Source organism: Leopardus geoffroyi, chromosome C3 (assembly GCF_018350155.1).
Source record: "Leopardus geoffroyi isolate Oge1 chromosome C3, O.geoffroyi_Oge1_pat1.0, whole genome shotgun sequence".
Lineage (NCBI taxonomy): Eukaryota > Metazoa > Chordata > Mammalia > Carnivora > Felidae > Leopardus > Leopardus geoffroyi.
The window spans coordinates 109,444,052-109,469,697 of NC_059338.1; the positions used below are offsets into that span (position 1 = coordinate 109,444,052).

At 39.7% G+C, this 25,646-nt stretch overlaps 1 protein-coding gene and 1 long non-coding RNA gene across 2 annotated transcripts in view; one reads left to right on the plus strand and one right to left on the minus strand.

The window, feature by feature from the left end:
- The window catches only part of NIPAL2 (NIPA like domain containing 2), an 83,369-nt gene that overhangs the window by 29,936 nt on the left and 27,787 nt on the right, over positions 1-25,646 (plus strand). The window contains exons 6-7 of the mRNA XM_045455835.1: positions 5,843-5,949; positions 15,922-15,981. Of these exons, the coding sequence (XP_045311791.1) occupies positions 5,843-5,949; positions 15,922-15,981 (167 nt within the window). The remainder of the gene's footprint in view (positions 1-5,842; positions 5,950-15,921; positions 15,982-25,646) is intronic.
- Positions 11,002-11,984, minus strand: LOC123585696. The gene is made up of 2 exons (XR_006706376.1): positions 11,594-11,984; positions 11,002-11,342 (listed from the first exon to the last, which is right to left on the minus strand). It is a non-coding gene; the product is annotated as an uncharacterized LOC123585696 (long non-coding RNA).

The following is a 25,646-nucleotide window of genomic DNA, read 5'->3' on the forward strand; positions in this document are numbered from 1 at the left end:
AAAAAAAAGATAGATAGTATACATTGCAGTGTTGCATGGGATGGGAGAGTGCATATTCTTGCCTGGTCTGTCTTCTATCTTTTGTTACTTTTAAAATTAAAAAAAAAAAAAAAGAAGAACGAAAGAAAATTAAAATCCAAAACTTTAAAAAAAAAAAGCTTGAGCTCTGAAGTCCAACCGTAGGGTAGGTACTTTCTGCCCTCTTCCTCCCTCTGCCGAGGTGATCTGGGTCACACCAACAACACCATGCTCCTTTTTTCCTTTCCGGAAGTGAGGGGAGATACCGTGTGGGTAATCATGTGTTCTAATCTCGCTACCCACAGCATGGCAGGCCCCCTAATATGTCAGACCCGCTGTTTTGCGTTACATAATCAAAATTCCTTTTCCCTTTGTAAGTTTAACTGAACAAATTGTTTTTAGGACTAGTATGTAAGAAACACCATAGTAAGCAGTATGGCTATCTCAGTTTGTGCTCTTCTCACAGTCCTGCCTCAGAGCATCTTCCTTTCTCCTTACTTTCCCCTTCTCCATGTGTTCTGCCGCTCCTTGCTGACAGGCTCACCTTGCAGCCGCGCTCCTCAGGCCCTGGTTTTACCAGTGGTTCCAAAGGAGGCAAAGAGCTCCATAATCAAACAGAGTTCTGTGATATTGGTTTTTTTTTTTTAATTTTTTTTAATGTTTTTTATTTTATTTTTGAGACAGAGGGACAGAGCATGGGCGGGGGAGGGTTAGAGAGAGAGGGAGACACAGAATCCGAAGCAGGCTCCAGGCTCTGAGCTGTCAGCACAGAGCCCGACGCGGGGCTCGAACTCACAGATGGTGAGATCGTGACCTGAGCCGAAGTCGGAAGCTCAACCGACTGAGCCACCCAGGCACCCCTGCGATATTGGGTTTTAAATGTCAGCCAGGTTTCATTAGTGTCGGATTTCTGGGCACACTGTCAGTCTTTCAGAGGCAGGTGCAGTAGGCCAGGTTTTTGGAACCTACCGACCACAAAACGTTTTTATATGAAGCATCCTCAAAGGACAGCAGTTCTGGGGCGCTGGGCGACTCAGTCAGTTGAGCATCTGACTCTTGGTTTTGGCTCAGGTTATGATCCCAGGGCCGTGGGACGAGCCCCGCGTCAGGCTCACTCAGCACCAGCTCCGTTCCACACTCAGCGGAAAAAAGAAAAGAAAAAAAAGCCTGCTTGGGATTCTCTCCCTCCCTCCTTCTGTCTGCCCACCCCCCGCCAAAAAAAAAAAAAAAAAAAAAAAAGAGAAGGAAAGAAAAAGGACAGCAATTCTGCAAAAAATCCTTTAGGGAATTCTTAAGGCAGTGCTCACATTAATAATTCTCTAATCTCCACTGCCCTGCTCGAGTGAGTGATCTAGCCCGTCTGAGTCTTAAGGATTGGATAATGGGAAATAATCCTGGCAGATCTGAATGCCCAGGCCTGGGTCCAGCTTTCTGAGAATGTCAGAGCCCTAGTATTCTTGCGTCACCTTACGCTTTCTCCCTGAAGGTCTTTCTCACTGGAGAATACGTCCAAACACTCATTCTGACTGATAGGCTAGTTACACTGGCAGTGTGGTTAGTTCTAGATGTTGACTTGTGTTTGTGTTTCCATTAATTAAGAAAGCTTAGCGGTTATTTCTCAGTTTCGTCTCTAGCCTAGGCTGGATATTTGTCCCAACCAGACAGGGCAGTTGAATGGTCCAGAACATGAGCTCTGGGGCCACACTGCCAGGGTTCAAATCCCGGCTCTGCCGCTGGAAAGCTCTGTGGCCTCATACAAGTTATGTAAACAGGTTCATGCCTCAGATCCCTAACCTGTAAAGTGGAGATACAAAGACTTCTTATCTCAGGGGGCGCCTGGCTCGCTCAGTCGGGGGAGGAGCGTGCGACCCTCGATCTCAGGGTTGTAGGGCCAGGCCCCATGCTGTGTGTCGAGATTCCTTAAAAGTAAAAAATAAAGAAGAGTTCTTACCTCAGAAGTTGTCCTGGGGAAAAGCAGAGTAAACGCAAATGGCTAAGAACAGTGTTGGATACGAACTGCAGAGTTTGACATGTAGGCAACACTAGCTACTGTCACTGTGATTTATAATTGTTAGTATTACTTAGAAACAAAGCTCATTCGTCATAAGGGCATTCCTTCCCATGCCCCCAGAAGATGGCTGATGATCAAATTCTCTAAAATGGAGGAACCAGTTTAAGAAATGCTTTCCATTGTTCTCATCCATGTAATGGCTCATTTTCAGGGAGCAGAAAAGTAGGATCCTCACAGCTCATTTGTTCAGCCATGGAGCAGCAATTACCCCTTGACTGTTCCACATGTTCCCTACTGAAATGTGTTGGAAAATACCAGAATTTGCAAATAACCTACCAAGACAAAATACATTTAAAAAAACACACACACAAAAACAAAAACAGGGGCACCTGGGTGGCTCAGTCGGTTAAGCGTCCAGCTTCAGCTCAGATCATGATTTCACGGTTTGTGGGTGCGAGCCGCCCATCAGGCTCTGTGCAGGCAGCTCAGAACCTGGAGCCTGTTTTGGATTCTGTGTCTCCCTCTCTCTCTGCTTCTCCCCCACTCACATTCTGTCTGTATCTCTTAAAAATGAATAAATGTTAAAAAATATTAAAAAAAAAAAAAAACAGACAGAAATTTGTCCTAGGAAAAGCATAGCAGCCTAAGATGTGTGTGTAACTTTCTGTCTTCTTGCTCTGGCTTCCTATCACTTCTGTTTACTTGCTCATTAACTTCAGAGAGGCTGAAGGGCGGATTTCTTTCAAGGTGTAACTGCAATTTGGGAATGTGTTTTTAGAGAAACTGTTATACCAAAAATCTAGTAAAAAGAAATAAGTTGGATATTCTGTGGAGTTTGTAGTACAATTTTAAACTACTACTAATCCTTCCCTCCCCAGAAGGTCTTTCTTGGCTTCTAGACTAAATTAAACAGGCTTATTCTCTCTGTTCCCTTAGCACCCTACAGGGCCCTCTTCTTGTCTACATGGTGTCTTTTTGTGAATTAGAAAAAGACAGCCTTTCTCGTGATACGTTATTTCTGTTTGTCTGCAAATTACTGTGATACAGTGATTTCATTAGTACAGCATGCTTGGGCACCATCTGTCATAGAATTGTCCTGAGAGATATACAACTCAGCAAGATGTGAGATGTGGATGGTGCTTCCTCAGATTTTGTGTCTTTGTGCACTGTACAACCTGCTCAACCACACACAGCAGCCCTGGTCCTGCATTTCCCCTCCAGCAGCTCTCATCATGCTCACAACGACCTGTTTAATACCTGTCCTTACCATTTAACTGAGACCTAGGAAATGTGCATGTGTCTGCTTGCTTTCTGTCTGCTTCCTCCAGGAAAGCATAGTACAGGAAAATCACACAATACAGCTTTGTAGAGCTGGTTTGAATTTGAAGTTTGATAAAATGAGGATAGGATGTTCTGTTCTTGGGTGTTGGAAGAGAAAAACATTTGCTTAAAAGCATAATGGTTAAGCATTTCATTGCAAGGAACTCATGGATATTCACTTTTGTAAATACTTAAAAGTTTTTAAGCCTGTCCTTTGGGGGTTAGGTTAGATTATTTGTGCATCTACAAAGTACAGGCTTTCATTTCACATTTTCCTTTTTTTGTTCATCCTCATGACTGATCTATGCTGTGCTGAAGCATTGAGAGATGGTTAAAAATCATGAAGCTATCAACAACCGAAAGAGTTGAAGTCACATGGAATTAAGGAGATTCATGGTAGACCTTACTCGATATAAAATTAATTTGTGGGGGCACCTGGGTGGCTCAGTCGGTTGAGCGCCTGACTTCAGCTTGGGTCATGATCTCGCGGTTCATGAGTTCAAACCCCACATCGGGCTCTGTGCTGACAGCTCAGAGCCTGGAGCCTGCTTCGGATTCTGTGTCTGCCTCTTTCTCTGCCCCTTGCCCACTCATGCTCTGTCTCTTTGTCTCTCTCAAAAATAATATCCATTAAAAAAATCTTTTTAAAAACAAACAAAAAAACCAAAACAACAACAAAAAATTAATTTGTGTAGGGGTGGTAAGGGAGTGGAATATGAAGGAAGGTTGTTGTAGAGCCAGGGAGGGTGGGAGAAATAGGACATAATAGAAGCACCAATGACATTTCTCTGTTTTGTACCTCTGAGAGTATATTGATTTAAAGTAATTTGAAGACAGTTCACAGACTATATCAGCCTTTTCCAAGTTAAATTCAGGCAGTAATTTAGAAATAAAGGCAAGAAACAAATATTGAATGAGCATCCACTATGTCAGGTAATGTATGAGGCACACAGACTTGCTATTTTACTTCATTAATGTCCAGATGTATAGAAGTGAGTAATGAGTAGATGAAATTTGAGATGAATTGTATGAGATCAAACACTTGGCATTTTACGTGGAATGATAACATTGATAGCAGCGAGATTTCCTTGGCCCTCAAATAATTTCCTAAGAGAAGTAGTCACTGTGTGATGGGCGAATTTGGATGAAAGTTAGAGAGCCAAATGCCCTGAGAAAATGAGGAGAGAATGAGACATGTGACTCTTAAGTCTTTTCCATCTCCAGTTTTCCCTAACATGCTGGCTGTGGCCCAAATGGAAATTCATGATGTGGGATATATGTTGTTTCGTGTATTTCTGTTGTGCCGTGATAGAGCTGTAAGCTGAAGTGTGTCTGTAACCCATTAGACGATGGTCCTAGTGTAGCCAGAAAGCCCTGGTGAGGCCTTTTTGGAACTCTAAAGAAGTCATCTCAAGCAGAAACTTTGGTCTCCAAGATTTTTATTAGAAACAAATGAAAGGAAGCATAAACAGACCAATAAGCAAGTGACCTGTAACATTCCACAGACCTAGATGCTACGAATTCTCTCTGTCCTTTGGAGCCCTGTGCTTAGTGCCAGCCTGGATGAAATCACGAGAGCTCTAAACCGCATGGGCTGCCTGTGGGCACTTCACGCAGACGTTTATTTTCATGTTGGAAATATGCAGAAAATATCCCTTTCTCAGTGGCTTTGGGTTGTCTGCTCCAGCAGATTTGTCCCCAGACCAGCCTAAATAAAATGCGCAGAATTAAACTCTGAAGTTCTCATTTTATGTCTGCTCATGCGCTTAGCTGAGAGCATTCCTAAAACCTAAAAAACTCTATTTGAAAGGTCTTTTCCACCCATCCTGACTTTTTGAGGATGTGTTTCTAGAGAAGTTGCTACTGACGAAGTAATGTGCTATTGAATTTATAATACAGAGTTAATCCTCTCAGCAACAGAGTTTTTACTTTTTCAGAGTCTTTTCAAGCTTAATCACTAATGTGTGTCAAGACAAATGCAGAAAAGAAAGGACTGTTGTTCTTTTTTTTTTTTTTTAATTTTTTTTTCAACGTTTATTTATTTTTGGGACAGAGAGAGACAGAGCATGAACGGGGGAGGGGCAGAGAGAGAGGGAGACACAGAATTGGAAACAGGCTCCAGGCTCTGAGCCATCAGCCCAGAGCCTGACGCGGGGCTCGAACTCACGGACCGCGAGATCGTGACCTGGCTGACGTCGGACGCTTAACCGACTGCGCCACCCAGGAGCCCCAAGGACTGTTGTTCTTAATCCAGGTACATTTCCTTGTTTGAAATTATACAAATTACCTATGGATAATTTCTCCAGTATCTTCAATAAGTGACACAAGCAAATTTTATATTAATATGAACAACTTGACCGCTGCATTCCTGCTGGTATGGGTGGTAGGACTTTTTTTCTCTATAAAGAAACACTTTTCAAACTCTCACATTTTCAGATTTTCAAATCCTAACTCCATAGAGTACGTGGTAATTGACCTACTTTTCCCCTACAGTTCTACAACAGGGAATGATAATTTTGGGTCACTCAGTACCTCCATACAGTTAGAGTTGATTGAGCCTGGGAGCACGCTCAATGTGTCCACATGTTTGAAGCTTGATGGTGAGTGACGGGAAAGTGCTTTCGTGGTTTGCTTTTTAGCGGTACAATAAAGTTGCCATTGTAAGTGGTCAGAAACCACAAGCCAGATATTTTACATGTGAGGATCTGTTTGTAGCATTGTTATATAAATATGTTCTTTTCATGTCATGGGTTATTTTTTATGAAATGGTTTCCTTTACTACTTTGTCTTCTACTTGACTATATTATAAAGATATAGCCTGGTTTCCCTTCAGATCACAGAGGCTAACCAATGAATGGAATGTACACTAAATGAAAATTGATGACATTCTCATTGCAGACTAGGTGAGATTCCAAAAACTGGTGTCTTGTAGGTCAGATCTTTGCTGTGTTTTGTTTGGCTTAAGCAATGCTTTTAAAGAATACAAACTAATTTTCCAGTTTAAAAACTGGACCATGAAACACAAAAAGTGGTTTGCCTTAAAGAATCAGATTTGGTAACCCTGGACTTGCATGTGGCTAGAGCTGAATTATGGCTGCCACTTTTCACTGATCTTGTATATTCCAAGTCACCACGGCCCTACTGCTCCCCATAGCTACCGCTCCCCGCCCTCATCACACCAGCCCCCCAACCTCATCATCACACCCTACCACCCTTCATTGCCCCAGCCCACCATCCTCATTACTTTTTTCCTCTATCGAGGATTGCCTACTTGGCCCCTGTATGCATTTGAATTTGTAACCCATGGACCAAGGGTTTGTTTGTTTGTTTTGTTTTGTTTTGTTTTGTTTTTTATAACTGAATCAGATATGAATATTATATCCATAATCACAGATGAGTAAAGTGTAATTGTTTTAATTTGGGGTTAAATGTGTCTTTTAAGAAGTGGTCACAGTTGCATGAAAAAGAATAAAATACCTAGGAGTAAATTTAACCAAGGAGGTGGAAAACCTGTATACTGTAAGCTGTAAGACATTGATGAAAGAAATGGAAGATGATGCAAATAAATGGAAAGATAGTCTGTGCTCAAGGATCGGGAGACTTCATATTGTTAAAATGCCCATACAACCCAAAGCAATCTATAGATTCAGTGCAATCCCTATTAAAATTCCGACAGCATTTTTCACAAAACTAGAAAAGACAGCTATAAAGTTTGTATAGAGCCACAAAATAGCCAAAGGAATCTTAAGAAAGAAGAACGAAGCTGGAGTCATTACGCTCCCCGGCTTCAAATGATATTACAAAACTATAGTAATCAAAACTCTTTGGGATTGAGTTAAAAACAGACACAGATCAATGGACCAAAACAGAAAGCCCAGAAACACATCTATGCCTATGTGTTTAATTAATTTTCTACAAAGGAACCAAGAATATGCAATGGGAAAGATCAGTCTCTTCAATAAATGGTGCTGGGAAACTGCATAGTCACATGCAAAAGAATGAAACTCGACCAGTCTCTTACATCATACACAGAAATTGACTCAAAATGGATTAAAGGCCTGAATGTAAGACCTGAAACCATGAAACTCCTAGAAGAAAACATAGGCAGTAAGCCCCTTGACACTATTCTTGGCAATGATGTTTTTGGATTTGACACCAAGAGCAAAGACAACAAAAGCAAAAATAAACTACAGTGGGACTACACCAAATTAAAAAGCTCTGCACAGCAAAAGAAACTATCAACGAAATGAAAAGACAAACTACTAAATGGGAGAAAATATTTGTAAATCATATATCAAATGAGGAGTTAACATCCAAAATATATAAAGAACTCACATAATAGCAAAAACAACAAATGATCCAATTTTAAAATAGGCACATGATCTGCATAGACTTTTTTTTTTTAAGAAGACATACAGATTACCAACAAGTACATTAAAGATGTCCAACTTCATTAATCAATACGGAATTGCAAATCAAAACCACAATGAGATATCACCTTATACCTGTTTGAATGGTTATTATCAAAAGATAAGAAGTAACAGGTGTTGGCGAGGATGTGGAGAAAAGGGAACCCTTGTGCACTGTTAGTAATGCAGATTGCACTGTTAGGAAGGTAAATTGGTGCAGCCACTATGGAAAACAATATGGAAGTTCCTCAAAAAATTAAAAATAAAATTACCATGTGATCCAGAAATTCCACTTCTGGGTATTTATCCAAAGAAACAAAACAGTGACTTGAAAAGATAATATGCATCCCTGTGTTCATTGCAGCATTATTTACAATAGCCAAGATATGGAGACAACCTAAGTGTCTATCAATGGATTAATTTTTTAAAAAATGGTGTATATTCATGATGGAATATTATTCAACCACAAAAAAGAATGAAATCTTATCACTTATGACATGGATGGACCTTGAGGGCATTCCACTAAGTGAAGTAACTCAGAGAAAGACTAATACCATATTATCTCACCTATATGTGAAATCTGAAAAACAAACAAAAAAATCAAGCTTATAGATACAGAGAACAGATTGGTGGTTGTCAGAGGCAGGAAATGGGAGGTGGGTGAAATGACTGAAGAGAGTCAGAAGGTACAAACTTCCACTTATAAAATAAATAAGTCATGGGATGTCATACACTGCATGGCAGCCATAGCTAATAGTACTATGTTGCATACTTAAAAGTTGCTAAAAGTAAATTTTAAAAGTTCTCATTATAAGAAAAAACATTCTGTAATTATATATGGTGAGCAACGTTAACTAGACTTAATATGGTGACCATTTTGCAATATATACAAACATCGGCAGATTTAATGCAATCCCTATCAAAATACCAACAATGTTTTTCACAGAACTAGAACAAATAACCCTAAAATTCGTATGGAACCACAAAAGAATCGAAATAACCAAAGCCATCTTGAGAAAGAAGAACAAAGCTGGAGGTGTCACAATGCCAGATTTCAAGACATGTTACAAAGCTGTAGTAATGGGAACAGTACAGCACTGGCAAAAAACAGACACAGAAATCAATGGAACAGAATACAGGGTCCAGAAATAAACCCACACTTATATGGTCAATTAATCCATGACAAAGGACGCAAGAATATACAATGGGAAAAAGACAGTCTCTTCAACAAATGGTGCTGGGAAAACTGGGCAGCCAACATGCAAAAGAATGAAACTGGATCCCTTTCTTACCCCATACACAAAAATAAACTCAAAATGGATTAAAGACCTAAGCGTGAAACCTTAAAACCATGAAACTCCTAGAAGAAAACATAGGCAGTAATTTCTCTGACATGAGCTACAGAAAAATCTTTCTGGTTATGTCTCCTAAGGCAAGGGAAACAAAAGTAAAAATAAACCGTTGGGACTACATCAAAATAAAAAACTTTTGTACAGTGAAAGAAACCATCAACAAAACAAAACAGCATACTACTGAGTGGGAGAAGATATTTTCAAATAATATATCCAATAAGGGGTTAATATCCAAAATACATAGAGATCTTATTCAACTCAACCAAAAAAAAAAAAATCCGATTAAAAAATGAGCAGAGGACCTGAATAGGTATTTTTCCAAAGAAGACATAAATGGCCAACAGATATATGAAGAGATGCTCAGTATTCTTACGGAATACTCAGAATTCTTAAGGCAATCCCTAATGGTAGAATCTTCAAAAAAATGATCTTAAAAAATTGAATAAACAAGCTAAAGGCAAAATCAGACCTATAATTATAGAGAACAAACTGATGGTCGCCAGAGGAGAAGGGATGGGGGTTTGGGCAACATGGGTGGAGGAGAGAGGAAGATATGGGCTTCCAGTTATGAAATGAATAAGTCATGAGAATAAAAGGCAACAGCATAAGGAATACAGTCAATGGTATTGTAATAGTGATGTAACGGGGCAGATGGTAGCTACACTTGTGGTGAACACAGCATAATGTATAACCCTGTCAAATCACTAAATTATACACCTAAAATTAATATAAGATTGTGTGTCAACTATACTAAAATAAAAAATTAGGTTTAAAAAGAGTGCACTAATCTTGATGAGAACTGAGAAATGTATAGAATTGTTGAATGTTGTATACCTGAAACTAATATAGCATTGCATATAATTATACTTCGGTAAAGTATTAAGTGAAAGAATCTTAAAAAATAAAACAGAAATACAAATATAAAATCATTATGTTGTATAACTGAAACTAATATAATGTTGTATGTCAATTATACCCCAAATTTTAAAAAGGATTTAAAATATTAAGTTGTCAGGTTACCTGGGTGGCTCAGTCAATTAAGTGTCTGACCTAGGCTCAGGTCATGATCTGACCGTCCGTGAGTTCGAGCCCTGCATCGGGCTCTGCGCTGACAGCTCAGAGCCTGGAGCCTGCTTCTGATTCTGTCTCCCTCTCTCTCTTCCCCTCCCCCACTTATGCTCTGTCTTTACCTCTCTCAAAAATAAATAAACATTAAGAAATTATCTTAATAAAATAAAAAATTAAGTCATAAAGGGTAAAAAATGAAAAGTAGTAAATAAATGTGAGCAAGATATTTTTCAATGGCCATAGTATAATGCATTAAATAGTTATTGAACTCTTCTGTGCCATTAAACCTTTAGTAAAAAATCATTATTTGGGGGGTAAAGAGAGTTTAGTAAAGTGCACATATATCTTAATGTAAAAAGGGAATCCTCAGTTATCTATTCTACAGACACAAAGATCTAAACTCATTTGTAAAAATCTACCCTTGAGTTTGATTGTTAACATCTAGAAGTTTGATGCTTAACTTCTGTTTTACTGATCCCCATTAGTAGCTATTACAGAAGAAAATCCAAATCAAGTTTGTACAATCCTTCTGAATTCTCACGCACCAGATTGATTTATAGTTGTTTTTTTTTTTTTTTCCTTTCACTTGAGGCCTGCTATGGATTTTAGAGCATCAACTCTTATAACAGCCAGTCCTTGGACCAAATCTGAATGATGTCAAAGGAGGCAAATCAGGGACAAATGTGGGATTCATTTCAGGGAGCGTTAGGAAGCCCAACACCAGGCCACAGCCGACCCCTGGACCTGGCACCCTCGCCCACTCTAGACTTGGTTCAGCTGAAGCCACCAGAATCTTGGTTGGCCTTTGTCTAATTTCTTCTGGAAATCCAAATCAGAATTCCCACATGTACGTTTCTTTATATCAACCTTGACTGGACAGGATACTCTGTTCTGATTACTAATCTGAGTGACATTTAATGGCCAAAAACAGAACAGTTGACTCACCCATAATAATTGTTGTTGAGAGTCTTCCTGATAATGAAGCATTACAACTTTAGGGCCAAATGAATACATTAATAAATGGCTCCCTAGGAACACTGTAGACGCTTTTTTTGTTTTTTTCTCCTAACAGAAAATATTCCTGCTATCTTCCCCCTGCCACCCAACTTCTACATAACCACTGATTACATTTTGGTACATTATCTTTCATATGCTACCTTTCACCTTTTCTTTTTTCTTTTTTATTATTTTTTTTATTTTTTTTTTTCAACGTTTATTTATTTTTGGGACAGAGAGAGACAGAGCATGAACGGGGGAGGGGCAGAGAGAGAGGGAGACACAGAATCGGAAACAGGCTCCAGGCTCTGAGCCATCAGCCCAGAGCCTGACGCGGGGCTCGAACTCCCGGACCGCGAGATCGTGTCCTGGCTGAAGTCGGACGCTTAACCGACTGCGCCACCCAGGCGCCCCTTCACCTTTTCTTTTTTAATGCATTGTGGTCATTGTGGTTCAGTGTCTGCCTCTGGGGTCACCATATGACACTGTGTAATGAATTTAATCCGGTGTCCACAAGTACTCTCTGTGTAGACCCATGTCTGTGAGCACTCTGTATCCGTGTCCGTATGAAGGCTAGAATGGAAAAGCGTTCTTGAACCTCTTGCCCAAATATGCCTCAAGTCAAAAATGTACACAAAATGTGAGTGCTGACGTAAATGCTCAGTAGTAACTATAGGTTGATCATACCTAGTCCAAATCTGTTTAGTTTACAACTGTGTCCTGTTTTAATGCTTTTTAAACTATTGATCTTGGGGTGCCTGGGTGGCTCAGTCAGTTGAGCGTCTGACTCTTGATTTGGGTTCAGGTCATGATCCCGGGGGATTGAGCCCCACCTCAGGCTCTGCGTTGAGTGTGGGGCCTGCTTAAGATTCTCTCTCCTTCTCCCTCTGTCCCTCCCCCTCTTACATGCCCTCTCTCTCAAATTAAAAACAAAAAATCAAAAACCAAAAAAACTATTCATCTTGAAATGCTCTATTTTTGAATATTAAGTTTCACTACAAGAGCAAAAGCATAGTGGTTCTTTCCTCTTCCTAGACGTTCATCAGGTAGTGGTGGTGGTTATAGTAACAACTAGACAGGATTGAGTTTGACAAATCTCTGATTGCAACTATATATGAGGCACTTCAGTTTACTTTTTCTCATTTTAAAAATTTACTGTTGTACTTAGAAGTTATGTTATTAGCTGTTGCTCAGATACTGTCTTTTTGCTCAGCACAGCTCTCATTTTAACCATATTTTGAAAGATAAATGAATTACAAGTAAATGTTCCTTAACAGAATGTTCTTTTTTATTGCTTCGTTTGCTAGATAAACAAAACTAAAAAATCTTATTCTCTTATCTAACAGTTTTGTAGAAAACCTCATATTCTCTTAAAACAGAACAAAATGAGTATGGAAATGCATTAGATGTAAGTTCTTTCAGAAAGTAAAAGCATATTAATGTTCTTAAAACTCTGATAAATATTTTGTAGCCGATTGATATAATTTGATGCATATAAGTATATGTCAAGTTTATTGTTACCAATCATGTCCCATTTTTCTTTTAGCAATGAAATTGTCACCTACCTAACACTTTTCCCCTATCCGTTCTTTTTTTTTTTTAAATGTTTATGCATTTTTGAGAGAGAGAGACAGAGAGCGAGAGGGGGAGGGTCAGAGAGAAAGGGAGACACAGAATCCAAAGCAGGCTCCAGGCCCTGAGCTGTCAGCACATAGCTCGATGTGGGGCTTGAACCCGCAAACCACAACATCATGACCTGAGCCAAAGTTGGATGCTTAACTGACTGAGCCACCCAGGTGGCCCCCATGGGTTCTAAAAATGAAATTATTTTTGAAACTGGTTGAGCAACAAGAAAAGAAGGAAAATGATGCCTTTCTACCTTCAAGGGAGGCAATGGAGTGTAGTGTACAAGAAAGAGCTCTGGACTGGAGATAAGGAAATGTGGGCTTTGGTTCTGATTCTGCTGTAAGATAAATGTTTGCTAGTGATTATTTATTTTGGTGGGGGAGGGTGGAGAGAGAAGGAGACACAGAATCCCAAGCAGGCTCCAGGCTCTGAGTTGTCAGCACAGAGCCCCACGTGGGGCTCGAACTCACAAACCATGAGACCATGACCTGAGCCGAAGTCAGACGCTTAGCTGACTGAGCCACCCAGGTGCCCTGTAATATAAATGTTTATTAAGTGAATGGATCAACGAATGAACAAACAACTCCTCTGGACCTGTCTCCCAGATATAAAGTTTAGAACCTGAAGTACATTGTCTTTGTATCTCCTATCAGCTCTAAGGTTTCCTCATTCCATGTAAGCAATGTCTGCCTTCTTACTAGACTCCTTTGCTGTGAAATAGTCATCTTAAGGATTGTTATAATGGAATACATTTGGATTTGGTACGCGTTAGTAGTGATAATTCACCTATTTTTTATTGATCGATTTCCCTCCACTCGAAAACATTCCTTATGTAATTACACAGGAGGTCAGTGATGGGATGGGAATGGGGTCTTGTTTTTTATACTTTTTCTAATTCTCTGAAATGTTAAATTAGTTTCCCTGAATTGTTTTGGTCCAAATATGAAATGGAAAATTTTCATACATTTTTACCCCTGTCCTGAACTCAATTCTTAACCTAATGGGCTATGTATCTGTACAGGAAACATTGCTTTAATGTTTTAAAGTCACATCACCCAATTAAGTTCATGCTTGGTGGACATTTTTCACACTCCGTTTATTCTGTGTGAAATGTCCATTCCGATGAATAACCTGCCCAGGAGAATTTTGCAAGGACTTGAATAATAGCTCAACTTGAATAAGAGAGAGCGAGGTTGAGAAAAAGATGGAGAAAACATATGAGAATCCCAGCTTATCTTGAATGAGGGTTTCTGGTATGGATTTATTTTGTTTTAAATCAATTGCCAGAATAACAGATATAGTTATATTCAAATTTAATTGATTTAATGGATTATTATACAGGCTTATTAAAATTTTTATCTATGAAAAAATTTTAATGATGTTGCAAATTGTTTGTAATATGGTAGCTAAGGAAACTGAAAAAAAAAAATTGCATTTCAACTCCGCTAAGGTAAAATAAACGTGCCAACATACTAACTACAATTTTCTCTAGGTGATGAGTTATTTTTATGATGACTTTTCTTCCCTATTTTCTTCTGTATAGTTTTACTTTAAAAAACAAACTTAAAAGCCTTGCTAATAATTTCTGTTAAAAATTTAAAATTCAAATTATGATGTGTATTATTTTGTAGTATTGCAAGTTTGGGTTTTCCCATGCCTCTACTCATAGAGGAATGGCTCCATAAGAGGAACAACTCAGAGAGATTCAACTTACCCTACACAACCTGAGGCCATAGAAACAGGTCAAGGCTCAGTTAGAGGCTGAGGATTCAGTAGCCTCAATAATGGGAAAGAGGGTCTTATACTATGAGGGCCAGTAAATGCAGGGCAGAGGTCCCACCAACTCTCTTATCTATGTGCTAGCTACACCTGGGAGATCTTAGAAAAATAAGACATCTCAGAGTAAAAAGAACTGATAGTCTTTGTTGGGGGTGGGGGATAGGCAAATAAATCTTCCGTGTAACATGAAAGCTATATGACAAGGGGTAATGAATCACACCAAAGAGTGGATTGGTCGACTGGGTCTGGGGGAATCCAGAGATGATACTTGAGTCTAGAGTTGGTCTCAAAAATGGAGGCAGAGTTGCAAAGGGAATAACATGAATAAAAGTCCTTTAGAATGAAACTAAACGAGGGGTGCCTGGGTGGCTCAATCAGTTAAGTGTCTGACTTCAGCTCAGATCATGATCTCACAGTTTGTGGGTTCGAGCCCCACGTTGGGCTGTGTGCTGACAGCTCAGAGCCTGGAGCCTGCTTCTGATTCTGTGTCTCCCTCTCTCTCTGCCCCTCCCCAACTAGTGCTCTATCTCTGTCTCTCAAAAAATAAAAAAAAAAAAACATTGAAAAAAAATTAGAACGAAACTAAATGATGGTTCTGGGAATTATGATGATTTTAGTAAGGGTGGGCATAGAATATAAAAGAGGTCGAGGACAAATGTGTGAGGAAAGTGGCAGGAGCTTGAGGTCTACGCCTGAGATGAAGCCCAGTGACAGTGGACTGAAGAGGAGGGTGAACTGGACAGTTGGTAAAATCTGGACCTGACAGACCCAGGATGCTGTTGGACATGTCGCGTGAAGGAGAGTGGAGACTGGCAGGAGTCCTAGGATTCTGGGGCTCCTTAGAGGTGTCATTGGAATAGACTTTACCAACTGAGCCATCCAGGTGCCCCTTGGAATAGGAATTACAGGAGGAGATGAAGGGAAATAATGAGTTTCAGTCTGGCATATATCGAAAATTAAAACTTCCTTCTTTCCATTCTTTCTTTCCTTCCCTTCTTTTTCTGCCTTTCCATCCCTTCCTGCTCTATCTACCTATCTATCACCTATCTATCTATTCATCTATTCATTTAGTTATTTAGTAACCTTTATTTTGCCCTTGCTGTCCATGGGGCATTATCCCAGCCACTGTCCTAGGTCCATTGTAAACCAGGCCAGTTTTTATGTACCCTCAACCATGAGGGGGCGAGAGGGAGTTGTTTTCACAGCCACAGCTGCTGGGTGTCTCTGACCAGGACACAGCTAATCAGGTATAAGACACAAAGAGCTTAATTTCTTTCAGATGGTACCGTGTAATGTACGTTTTTTATATTGGAAACACCACTGATGGCCATTTCCTTTCTAGGTAGTGCCATTATTTCTGTTATGTTTCTGAAAGAAAATTTAAGAGCTTCAGATTTACTAGGTAAGTAATTATTTAAGTCATGTAATTATAGCACTGCTTGATCAGGAAATAAATAATATTATCCATAAAAAAATATGTGCTTTGAAAACTGGGAACAAATTGCTGAAATGGATAAATCTCATTTAGAGGTGACCAGGATTCTTTCTTGGAGTTGCCATCTGCACTTTCATGTGAAGTATTTCTGTTTTCATTGTGCCCACTGCCCGTGCTATTGACCACAGCGCATTATTATTTTATACTATTATTATGAATATTATGAAATTTTCATGAGCATAATAAAATCCAAGAAAACATCTGTATTACCTAATAGAGTCTTCCACTTCAAAGGATGTATTTGTTACATTGTCAAGTGAAAGTCCTGCATAAAAATGAAAACCACACAAAAATTAGATGCACCAATTAACCACCTGATTTGTATTTTGCTCTTTCCAAAAACAACAGAGAACATTGCCCTTCAGATTTTCATTTAGAAATACAGCTGTTAGTAGAAAATAATAACAGCCTTCCTGGCTGTAAGAAGGGTTGCTATTATATAGCAGAGCCATCATGTTATTGATTGTATCTTCTACATCTTACTAGAAATATCATTTGTGAGAAGAATTCTGGAGGTTCATATTTTCTTCCTTGACAAAGTCTTCTCTGAATTGCTGCTGACATATGATAACGAATATGATACTTTAGGCACTTTAAATAGAGGAGTGGCTGCTCACTTCCAAGGAGATCACATTTTTAAAAAAATTTGAGCTTTAAATGTGATGCCAGTGTTGGTATGTTGAGCATTTGTTTTCCCTGATTGTGTTTCCCTTGAGCCTGTTGTCTTGAAAGTGTTTTCACTTTTTCTTTTTCCTCCTTGGTTTGATTCTGCTAGTAGAGTTTTTAGTCCACATCATCAAATTTGTCATGGTTAAAATGTTTTTCCAAATGCACTCATATATGCATTGTATCTTTTTAAATATATTATTTTTCTATACTCTTTTTTTTAATATATCTTGGTTTGTGGAATCATTTGGGGAAGATGTACAGAATTAGAAATAAGAATGAGCCATGCCTGAGTTTTATAAATTAAAAACAAATTACATCTTACATTATTTTTCTCATTTGTCAAATGCCTTAAGGAAACTCTAAATCATTTTATCTAACATATGTCATCTTTTATAGTTAATGGTTGATTAATGTTTAAATTAATCAAAGGTATTTGATGAAGAAATACAGATGGATATATAGGGAGACTTGCTAACTATTGTGAACACTGGTGATAAAAAGATGGCGAAGACGGAATCTCTGCCCTCAAATAATACAGTTGGTGATAAAATATATACATAAATAAGTTTTTTAAAAGCAGAAAGCAGTATGTATCCTAATGCCTTGAGGCTTTAGTTAAGAATAGGATCTCTCAACCTCAGCACTGCTGACATTTTAGGCTGGAGAATTCTTCTCTGCGGGGGGCTGTCCTGTGTGTTGTAGGCTGCTTACCAGCGTCCTGCCTGGCTTTTACCCATTAGATGACAGGAGCACCCTCCGCCCTAGTTATGACAACCAAAAACAACTTCAGATATTGCCAAATGTCCCCCAAGGGACAAAACCACCCCCAGTTGAGAACCACTGGTTTAGAATAAAGAGAGGTTACTCTAGTTGAGAAGCTCAGAGAGAATTTTTTTATAGCAGAGGTAACATTCGAATCCGTTCTGATAGCTGGATAGGACAGGCACGGGCAATACCCAAGCATTTGGAGGAGAGTGTACAGAGGGACGAACACAAGAAGTATTAACAAAGGTGCAAAAAGGCAGGGTAAGTTTTCTATTTAATATGGCACTCAACTGCTGCCAGTTAGGATCGGGAAAAATTAATGAAAGTCACAATTATGGAAAGGGAAGAAATAGAAATATCAGTGTATGCAGATGATTTGATTATATACTTGGAAAACCCGAGATCAACAGAACATTACTAAAAGCAAGAAACTAGCTCAATGTCAAAGGATGTAAATTAAACTCACTTTCATAGGTTCAAATCTGGATTCAACTTTCGCTGTCAGCTATGTGGCTGACATGATATTACCTAACTTCTCTAAGCCTCAGTTTGTTGACAAACATAGAAGACTGTTCTAAGGATCAAACTGGATAATTCATATAAGCACTCTGAGAAATATAAAGCCCTGTTGATGTAATTGTCATTTCTACGATCAGCTTCTTTCCTGAAAGGTAATATTAAAAATGTAATATAGGGAATAAGAAACAGACATATACACACACACACCAAAAAATAATAATAGTAAATTAAACCTCTATTAATTCTTTGATTCTTTGCTAATTTCTCTTATTTTAATAATAGCTAATATTTATTAAACATTTCCTCTTTCCAGGTACTATCAGTGTTTTACATGAACTATCTCATTTAAATGTAGGAACAACCTATTTACAGAACTGATACTTAGGTTAAATAGCTTGTCCAAGGTCATATAACTAGTAAATGGTGGACCAGTATTCTAATAATGGCAGCCTGATATAAGCATAGCGTAATGGTTGAGGGTGAGTCTCTAGTGACAGAGAACTGTGTGACCTTTCAAAGTTACTTACTCTCCTTAAGCTTCATTTTCCTCACGTTTCACATGAAGATAATATTGCCTATCTTGTAGGATTAAGTGAGTTCCTAGAGGTAGAAGTCTTAGAACAGGGCCTGTCATGTAATAAATCTTCCATGTTAGCTATGATCATGATTTTTTTTTAATGTTTATTTATTTTTGAGAGAGGGAGAGGGAGAGAGTGTGAGCAGGGGAGGGGCAGAGAGAGAGAGACGCAGAATCTGAAGGAAGCTCCAGGCTCTGAGCTGTCAACACAGAGCCTGACGTGGGGCTCAAACTCAGGGACCACTAAGATAATGACCTGAGCCAAAGACAGATGCTTAACTGACTGAGCCACCCAGGCACCCCCAGCTTTGATCATTATTGCTGCTACCACAGTCACACATCCCCACACTCTAATGGTTCATCAGAGGAAACATTGATTAGGATATTTTTGCAAACTTTAATAATTCAGCTAATATTTTCCACAATTCTAATTGGGTATTTTTGCCTTCCTAATTTAATGCTTTGTGAGTAGGGCTCTGTAGCTGATCCCATATTTGTTTTGGACTATAGTTAAAAGTGATCAATTCTTAACTTTAATCTGTTGTCATAGGAATAAGAAAAATTGTAGCCACCTATCCCATACCCATGCCTCCAAGAGCAAGTCATAAAATTATCTTGATCTGAAATGTAATAACCCATTTCATACTTACGGAGAAGGATTTTTCCCCAACCTCACTCAGTAATGTGTTAAATCACATGTATTTTCTTTGTGTCTGTATTGTTGTTGCCTTGGGAAAATTTAGCTCTTTCTGTTAAAAGCTAAAAATGCATTTTTTTTTCTTTACAGGGACTAAAACCAAACAGAGAAAAGAGTAGTTAGTGGCTTAAAAAAAAAAAAAAAAAAAGGATTAGCATATAAGCATGCTAAAAATTAAATTGTCAAAATGTGCAAAAGAAAATCATTTATTTTTCCCTGCCTCAAGCAAATGAAAGTTTGTTTTTCATGATGGAACAAATGAAGATTTTTTGGGCCATGTGGAAACAAGCTGAACTAATTTATTGCCAAATGTTGCTCTGTGGCTATGAAGCTTTTCACCACTAGCCTCAAAAAATGACCTCACAAAAGCTATGTCTGAAAGGAATTGCCAACTATTATTAACTCAATGACAGGGTTTGGACTGTGCTCTGATTCTTAGTGGATTAATAACTTTAAATTATTTTAATGATTATTTTTCCTTTAAAAAGCACCAGATTTCTCTCCCCTTCATTCAGCCAAAACCTATAGTATTTCCCCCTCTCTCCTCCCTTAGTCATCAAAAGTACCAAATCTAATAGGCTGTGAGAACCTACTTGACTTAAGTCCAGATAGTATCATCATAAGAAAAAAAAAAATGACAGTCAATTCATCAGTACTCTTCAGAGACCAGTAACTTGATTATTTTAAGTCACCTATAAATGGTTTCCCTGGATAGAATGTCAAGAGATTAAAAATGACATGAAGACCATCTCTTTCCTTCTTTCTTCCACACCAAATGGTCAGCTTGATTTAGGGCTAGTATCTAGAATACTAATCTAGCCAAACAAACCATCATTTCTGGTTGAGGGAACAGATTGGCTATTTTGGTTTCAGGGTTGCCTCAAGAATGGGAGACTTTCTGGTGGTAGGTTCAGGACTATTTGGATTCACTACATTATTGAGACTTCCCAATCCAGGGCTTCTTTAAGATTTATGTATTATGGAGCGACGGGATGGCTCAGTGGCTTAAGCGTCCAACTCTGGATTTCAGCTCAGGTCATGATCTCACAGTCATGATCTTAAGGTCATGAGATTGAGACCCGCGCTGGGCTCCACACTGGGCAAGGGACCTGCTTAGGGATTCTCTCTCCCTCTGCCCCTCCCCCAGTCACAGGCATGTGCGTGCTTGCTCTCTCTCTTTCTCAAAAAAAAAAAAAAAAAAAATATATATATATAGCTACTATGAGCCTGAGGAATCTGGAGAGATTTTTCTGAGGGGAAGACATCCCAAATGGTTTGGTGTTAAGGGAACCAGTTTATTCTGTGACTCCTGGTCACAAAAGCAACAGCGAGACCCCCATTGATCAGGAGACATACTATAAGGACCAAGAGAATTAGACTGCAATATTTGTGTTGGAATCAGTTTAGCTGAACATTAAAAAACTCTTAAGGCTACCAGAAGTCAGGTCAAGCCAGAGTCCAGAAGCTAGACACTAGTTAATTAACACTAGCTGGCATCCAGTTGGGGAGTGGGGTATTTCAGGTTTTACCTAAGGGGAAGGGTAGGTTGGGAAACCAGATGTCAGCTGAAGAACTGTACAAAAAGATCTTAGAACCCAAGGCTTCCATACGTGAGGAAGTCAGCTTCTAGGTGCCAGTGAACAGAAGCATCAGAGGAACCTGATTCCAGGCTGTTTTCCCTTTGACCACTTTTATACTTCATTCTTAGCCCACAAGTATCTATAGGAGACTTTTACAACAGAAGATCAGTAGCCTCTTGAAACAGAGGCTGTGTTCTCACAGCTGGATCCAGTTAAATGTCAGGCAGTTCCCGAAGTATAAAATATTCCTCAAAACACTCCTTCAGGATGATATAAATGGTCAGATATGTTTAGGAAATATTACAATCATATCCTCTTCTAGGAGATTCAGAGTGAACACTAGCACATTGAGGATCTGAGGGGGTCTGCTAGTAAAAGAACTATTCAAGTTTGTCTAACTCATCTCTTCCCAAATAGATTTGACTTGAGACTCTTTTTGGTGGAGCATCTGCCTTATGAAGCTGGCTCCAGGGGATACCAGTTTGAAGATGCTTTTCTAAAGGAACCTCAGGGCTAGTCATGAAGCCCAGGGACCACTGCCAGGGAGAGTTGATTCTGTCTATCCCCAGTGGGGATGTTGCATCTGGCTTTAGGTTATGCTTTGTACAGCTCCTGGCCTGTATACCTAGGCTGGGGCACCACCCACTGAGCCTACAACATGAATGACAGCCCTGAGTTGTCCATTCATCAGCCCTGGCTCTTTATGGATACAAGAGGTGGGAGAGTGTAATCGTTAAGCAAATGGACTACCTAGGTTTTAATCCAAGCTCTCCACTTAGCAAGAACATCCCAAACAAGATCATTATATAGCACATATATAGTATAATATTTTAACAGTATAGTTATTTTTCACAGATTTGTTGTAAGCATTAAGTTAATTATATATAAAGCATTTAGAATTGTGCTTAGAAGTATTAGGTATTACTATTATTATTATCATCACATTTTAGTATGATGGTGATGTAATGTAACTCTCATGTCAGCCATACTTGTCAATGAAATTAACAGTTTTAAGAACACCACTTCCAAAAAAAAAAGATTACCCTCACTTGGCATGTACCTTCCCACCATACCTAGTCCATTTACTATAAAGAGCAGAGATGAGCTTGTTTCCCTGTTGTGCATATGTGACAAGTTTATAGGAAGAAATTTTATTAACATCTGTGTATTGTGTCAAGCTAAATCTGAAACTCCCACAAGATCACTGTAGACATTTGAGTGATTTGAGTTTGTATTTGATGAGAAAGTATATTTTGTACAGGACTGGCCATGAGGGTGGCAGATGCATCATGTCCAGCACCCATTCACTGACCCCACCTGCCGCTCACCCACAGCTGCCTGACTGCTCTGTCTTTGGTTCCCTCTGAGGCTCAGCTCTTGGTGCTTTGTGCACTAGTCTGCTGAGATTAGCAGTGGGTAGCAAACATAGTCCCACTAGCATTCTCTGTGTTCTGTTAAGTGTGCTATTTCCTTTCTTCTGTCTTCTTAAGACCAGTGGGGAGAAGTCTTCACCAGGCAGTCAGAAAACACCAACCAGTTCCTTCCTGTTCAGTCCTTCCATTCTCAAACCGGATTGTTACCCTTTTAGAGACAGCCCCAGTGACAGTCCATGATCTTCCCTGGATCATAAGATTAAAGATACAATTTTGAATACATTTTTTTAATGAGATCATAAGGAAAGTGGAGCCATCCACTATTTCAACAAAGCATAAAGCATGTTTGCCAACAGACCCAAGTATCCTCAGTTTCTCTGCTGTAAGAAACCAAAAGCACAAACGTATGTTTAGTAATTAATGTGTTAGTATTTTATCTTGGTTGGAAAAGACTTAGATAGCCAATGAATCCAATCCAATTTATCATACAAGCAAAACTTTAAAGTTTCAGATTATCAAAGACTTTGAAAGTTATAAACATTTTCATTTATTCAACCTAGTTGGGTTTTTTTTTAACAATTACCCATGAGAACTTTAAGACAAAATTAACCGTCATTTTAAGTCGTCTTTTTGCTGACAAATTGCAACAAAGATAACACAGGCTTATTTAACTTTCAGTAATCCTTGGTAGAATAAAAGTTTTATATTTCATGCTGATAACTCTAAGGACATGTCTATCTTAATTAATCCAACAAACTTAAATTAGTTTACCGAATATGTTGCACCTAGGTCCACTTAAAAGTCAATCAGTTTGTTCCCCGCTGTCAGTTTTTTACCTGGGGAAATCTGAAGTGGGTGGTTTAAGTCCAAGGGGGTACTCTTTGCTCTTTGATGGCAGGGAAGGAGGAGCAGGAGCCAGTAACACCAGAGGCACGGAGGATATGGTATAGGAGCAGGTTATTCGGGCTGTGCAGAAACAGGAGGAGGGCAGGGGAAGCAGAAGAGGTGAGGTGCTGCTAGCAAGGCTGGAGGCAGGTAACAGCCCTGAGGGCAGAGAAAGAGGATCCCTGGTCCTAAAGACCAAGCTCAGACAGATGAACAGACACATATTTTCTTTCCACCGACAAAAGGTGAAAACAGCCAATCCATGTCAGGCCAGAGAAGACAGGGAATCTCCCTGAAACAAAAGGAGTTCTGGCCTCTGCTTAGGAATATTCTTTAAGCCCCTGTCCTGAGGTTTAGCGACTGCCACAGACAATTGGCTCCAATTATCATAGCCATTAATAATTCAGGCAGAAGCCCCCACATGCAATAAGAAGCCTCATTTGTTTCGTCCTCTCAAGATATATTTTGAGAAGAAGTAAACAAAGATGAGTAATTCGGGAAAAAGAGAGAGGCATGTACAGGACCCTGGCAGCAACTTGTTTACAGGGGAGACAAAGGATTGGCACATAGAGAACAGGACAAGACACAGGTAAGGTGGTAGAGGGGCCCAAGGCAGCTGAGCTGGTGGGTTGAGGGTCGAGGGTGAGGAGAGGGGGGTCCTCAAGCCCTGTAAAAGAATATGGACAGATCAGAGTTTGGGTACAGCACCATAAAGGCCTGGCCATATGGGATTTTGGTCCATTTTCCCTGACATTTACAAAAAAATTCTAATTGATAAATAGTATTGAAGTTTAAGTATCTGTTAATGGGCCATTTTTCTTTGTCTCCTATGGAGTACTGAGGGTATGTGTTATTGCAGAAGAAGATGAGTCCTTTCTTCATTAAATCTTGCAATCCAAATTGTCTCCAGTGGGTTAAGAGACATCCCAAGGGGGAGTTTTTGGGGAATGAAGAAGAAAAGTCCATTACCATAATCCCCCTGACTGTTGGATGGCATTCCACTCAGGGTCATATCAAGGGTTCCTAGTGTTCAGAGCAACCAGAGCTTCCCTCAAAAAGTTGTTAATGAATACCAGCCTGTCTACTGAAGAGATGTCAATATCCCTGAAATTCCCCCATTGCATTCTAGACTACAAATTGGGGCCAGTGAATAGACTGAAATACCATGGAGAACCTGCCTTTTTTTTTTTTTTAATTTTTTTTTCAACGTTTATTTACTTTTGGGACAGAGAGAGACAGAGCATGAACGGGGGAGGGGCAGAGAGAGAGGGAGACACAGAATCGGAAACAGGCTCCAGGCTCTGAGCCATCAGCCCAGAGCCCGACGCGGGGCTCGAACTCACGGACCACGAGATCGTGACCTGGCTGAAGTCGGACGCTTAACCGACTGCGCCACCCAGGCGCCCCGAGAACCTGCCATTTTTAACCGAGGGAGACACTAAAAAAGTTCTACAAGGCGAAATTACCTAATACTGTAATTCAAGTAGTTAGTAGGGGACATTGATGAAGAATAGTAAAGATAGAAATCCATCATGGTCTAAGTGACATTCCAATACGTGTAGTCTTTACAGACAACTTCCCAGGAAATGGTCCCCAGTTGGGTTTTAATTCAGTTGATATTGACATTGGTTTTGGCTGGTTCCCAGTGGTCTCATGGCCAGAAGTGGCTAGACCAGGGATGTAGAGGGGATCACATTGGACCAAGGAGGAGGAAACCTCGCATGGAAGTCTTAAGGTTGTCAGCAATCCTAGTGACAGGTGTCTGTCCCATGCTTTGTATAAGAACAGGGATAAGAGTGCCTGGGTGGCTTAGTCGTTTGAGCATCTGCTCTCGATTTTGGCTCAGTTCATGATCCCAGAGTTGTGGGATCAAATCCTGTGTCAGGCTCCGTGCTGAGTGTGGAGCCTGCTTAAGATTCTCTCTGTCTCCCTCTGCTCCTCTCCCCTGCTCACACTCGCTCTCTCTCTGTCTAAAAAAAAAAAAAAGGAGGGGTGGATAAAGAGAGGGCATCAAGTTCTGGGTCTTGTTACCATTCTGGCCAGGGTACTAGCTTCCAGTCAAAAGGCAGGCCTTTATCCTCCCTGGACAGTAGTCACAGGCTCGAGGGTTGCAGCCAGAGCAATCAACATGAGATTGTTCCAATAAGACCATATTTCTTGAAAAGCCCCTGGAGTTAAAGTAAAAGAAAAGAGGGAGTAACTTAAGTTTGTACCAAGGCTCGAAGTCTAGACAAGAAGAACAGCCCTAGGTTGGGCACCAGAAATGTTGTGGGGCTGCTGAGTGAACGGTCAAGAAGGAATTCTTAAGATACTTTCAGTGCAAAAAGGCGCTTTTATTATAGCCCAGGGACAGGACCCAGGGGCAGAAAGAGCTGCCAGTTTGGGATTAATTTTTAAGCTTTTCTGAGATAGCTTTTGACTCCCAGTGGTCTGTATCCTGAGGTAGATCTGTTCCAGGGTCCTCTGTCACATCAGGCTTCCAGGTGAGCTTTCAAATCTCTTCAGCT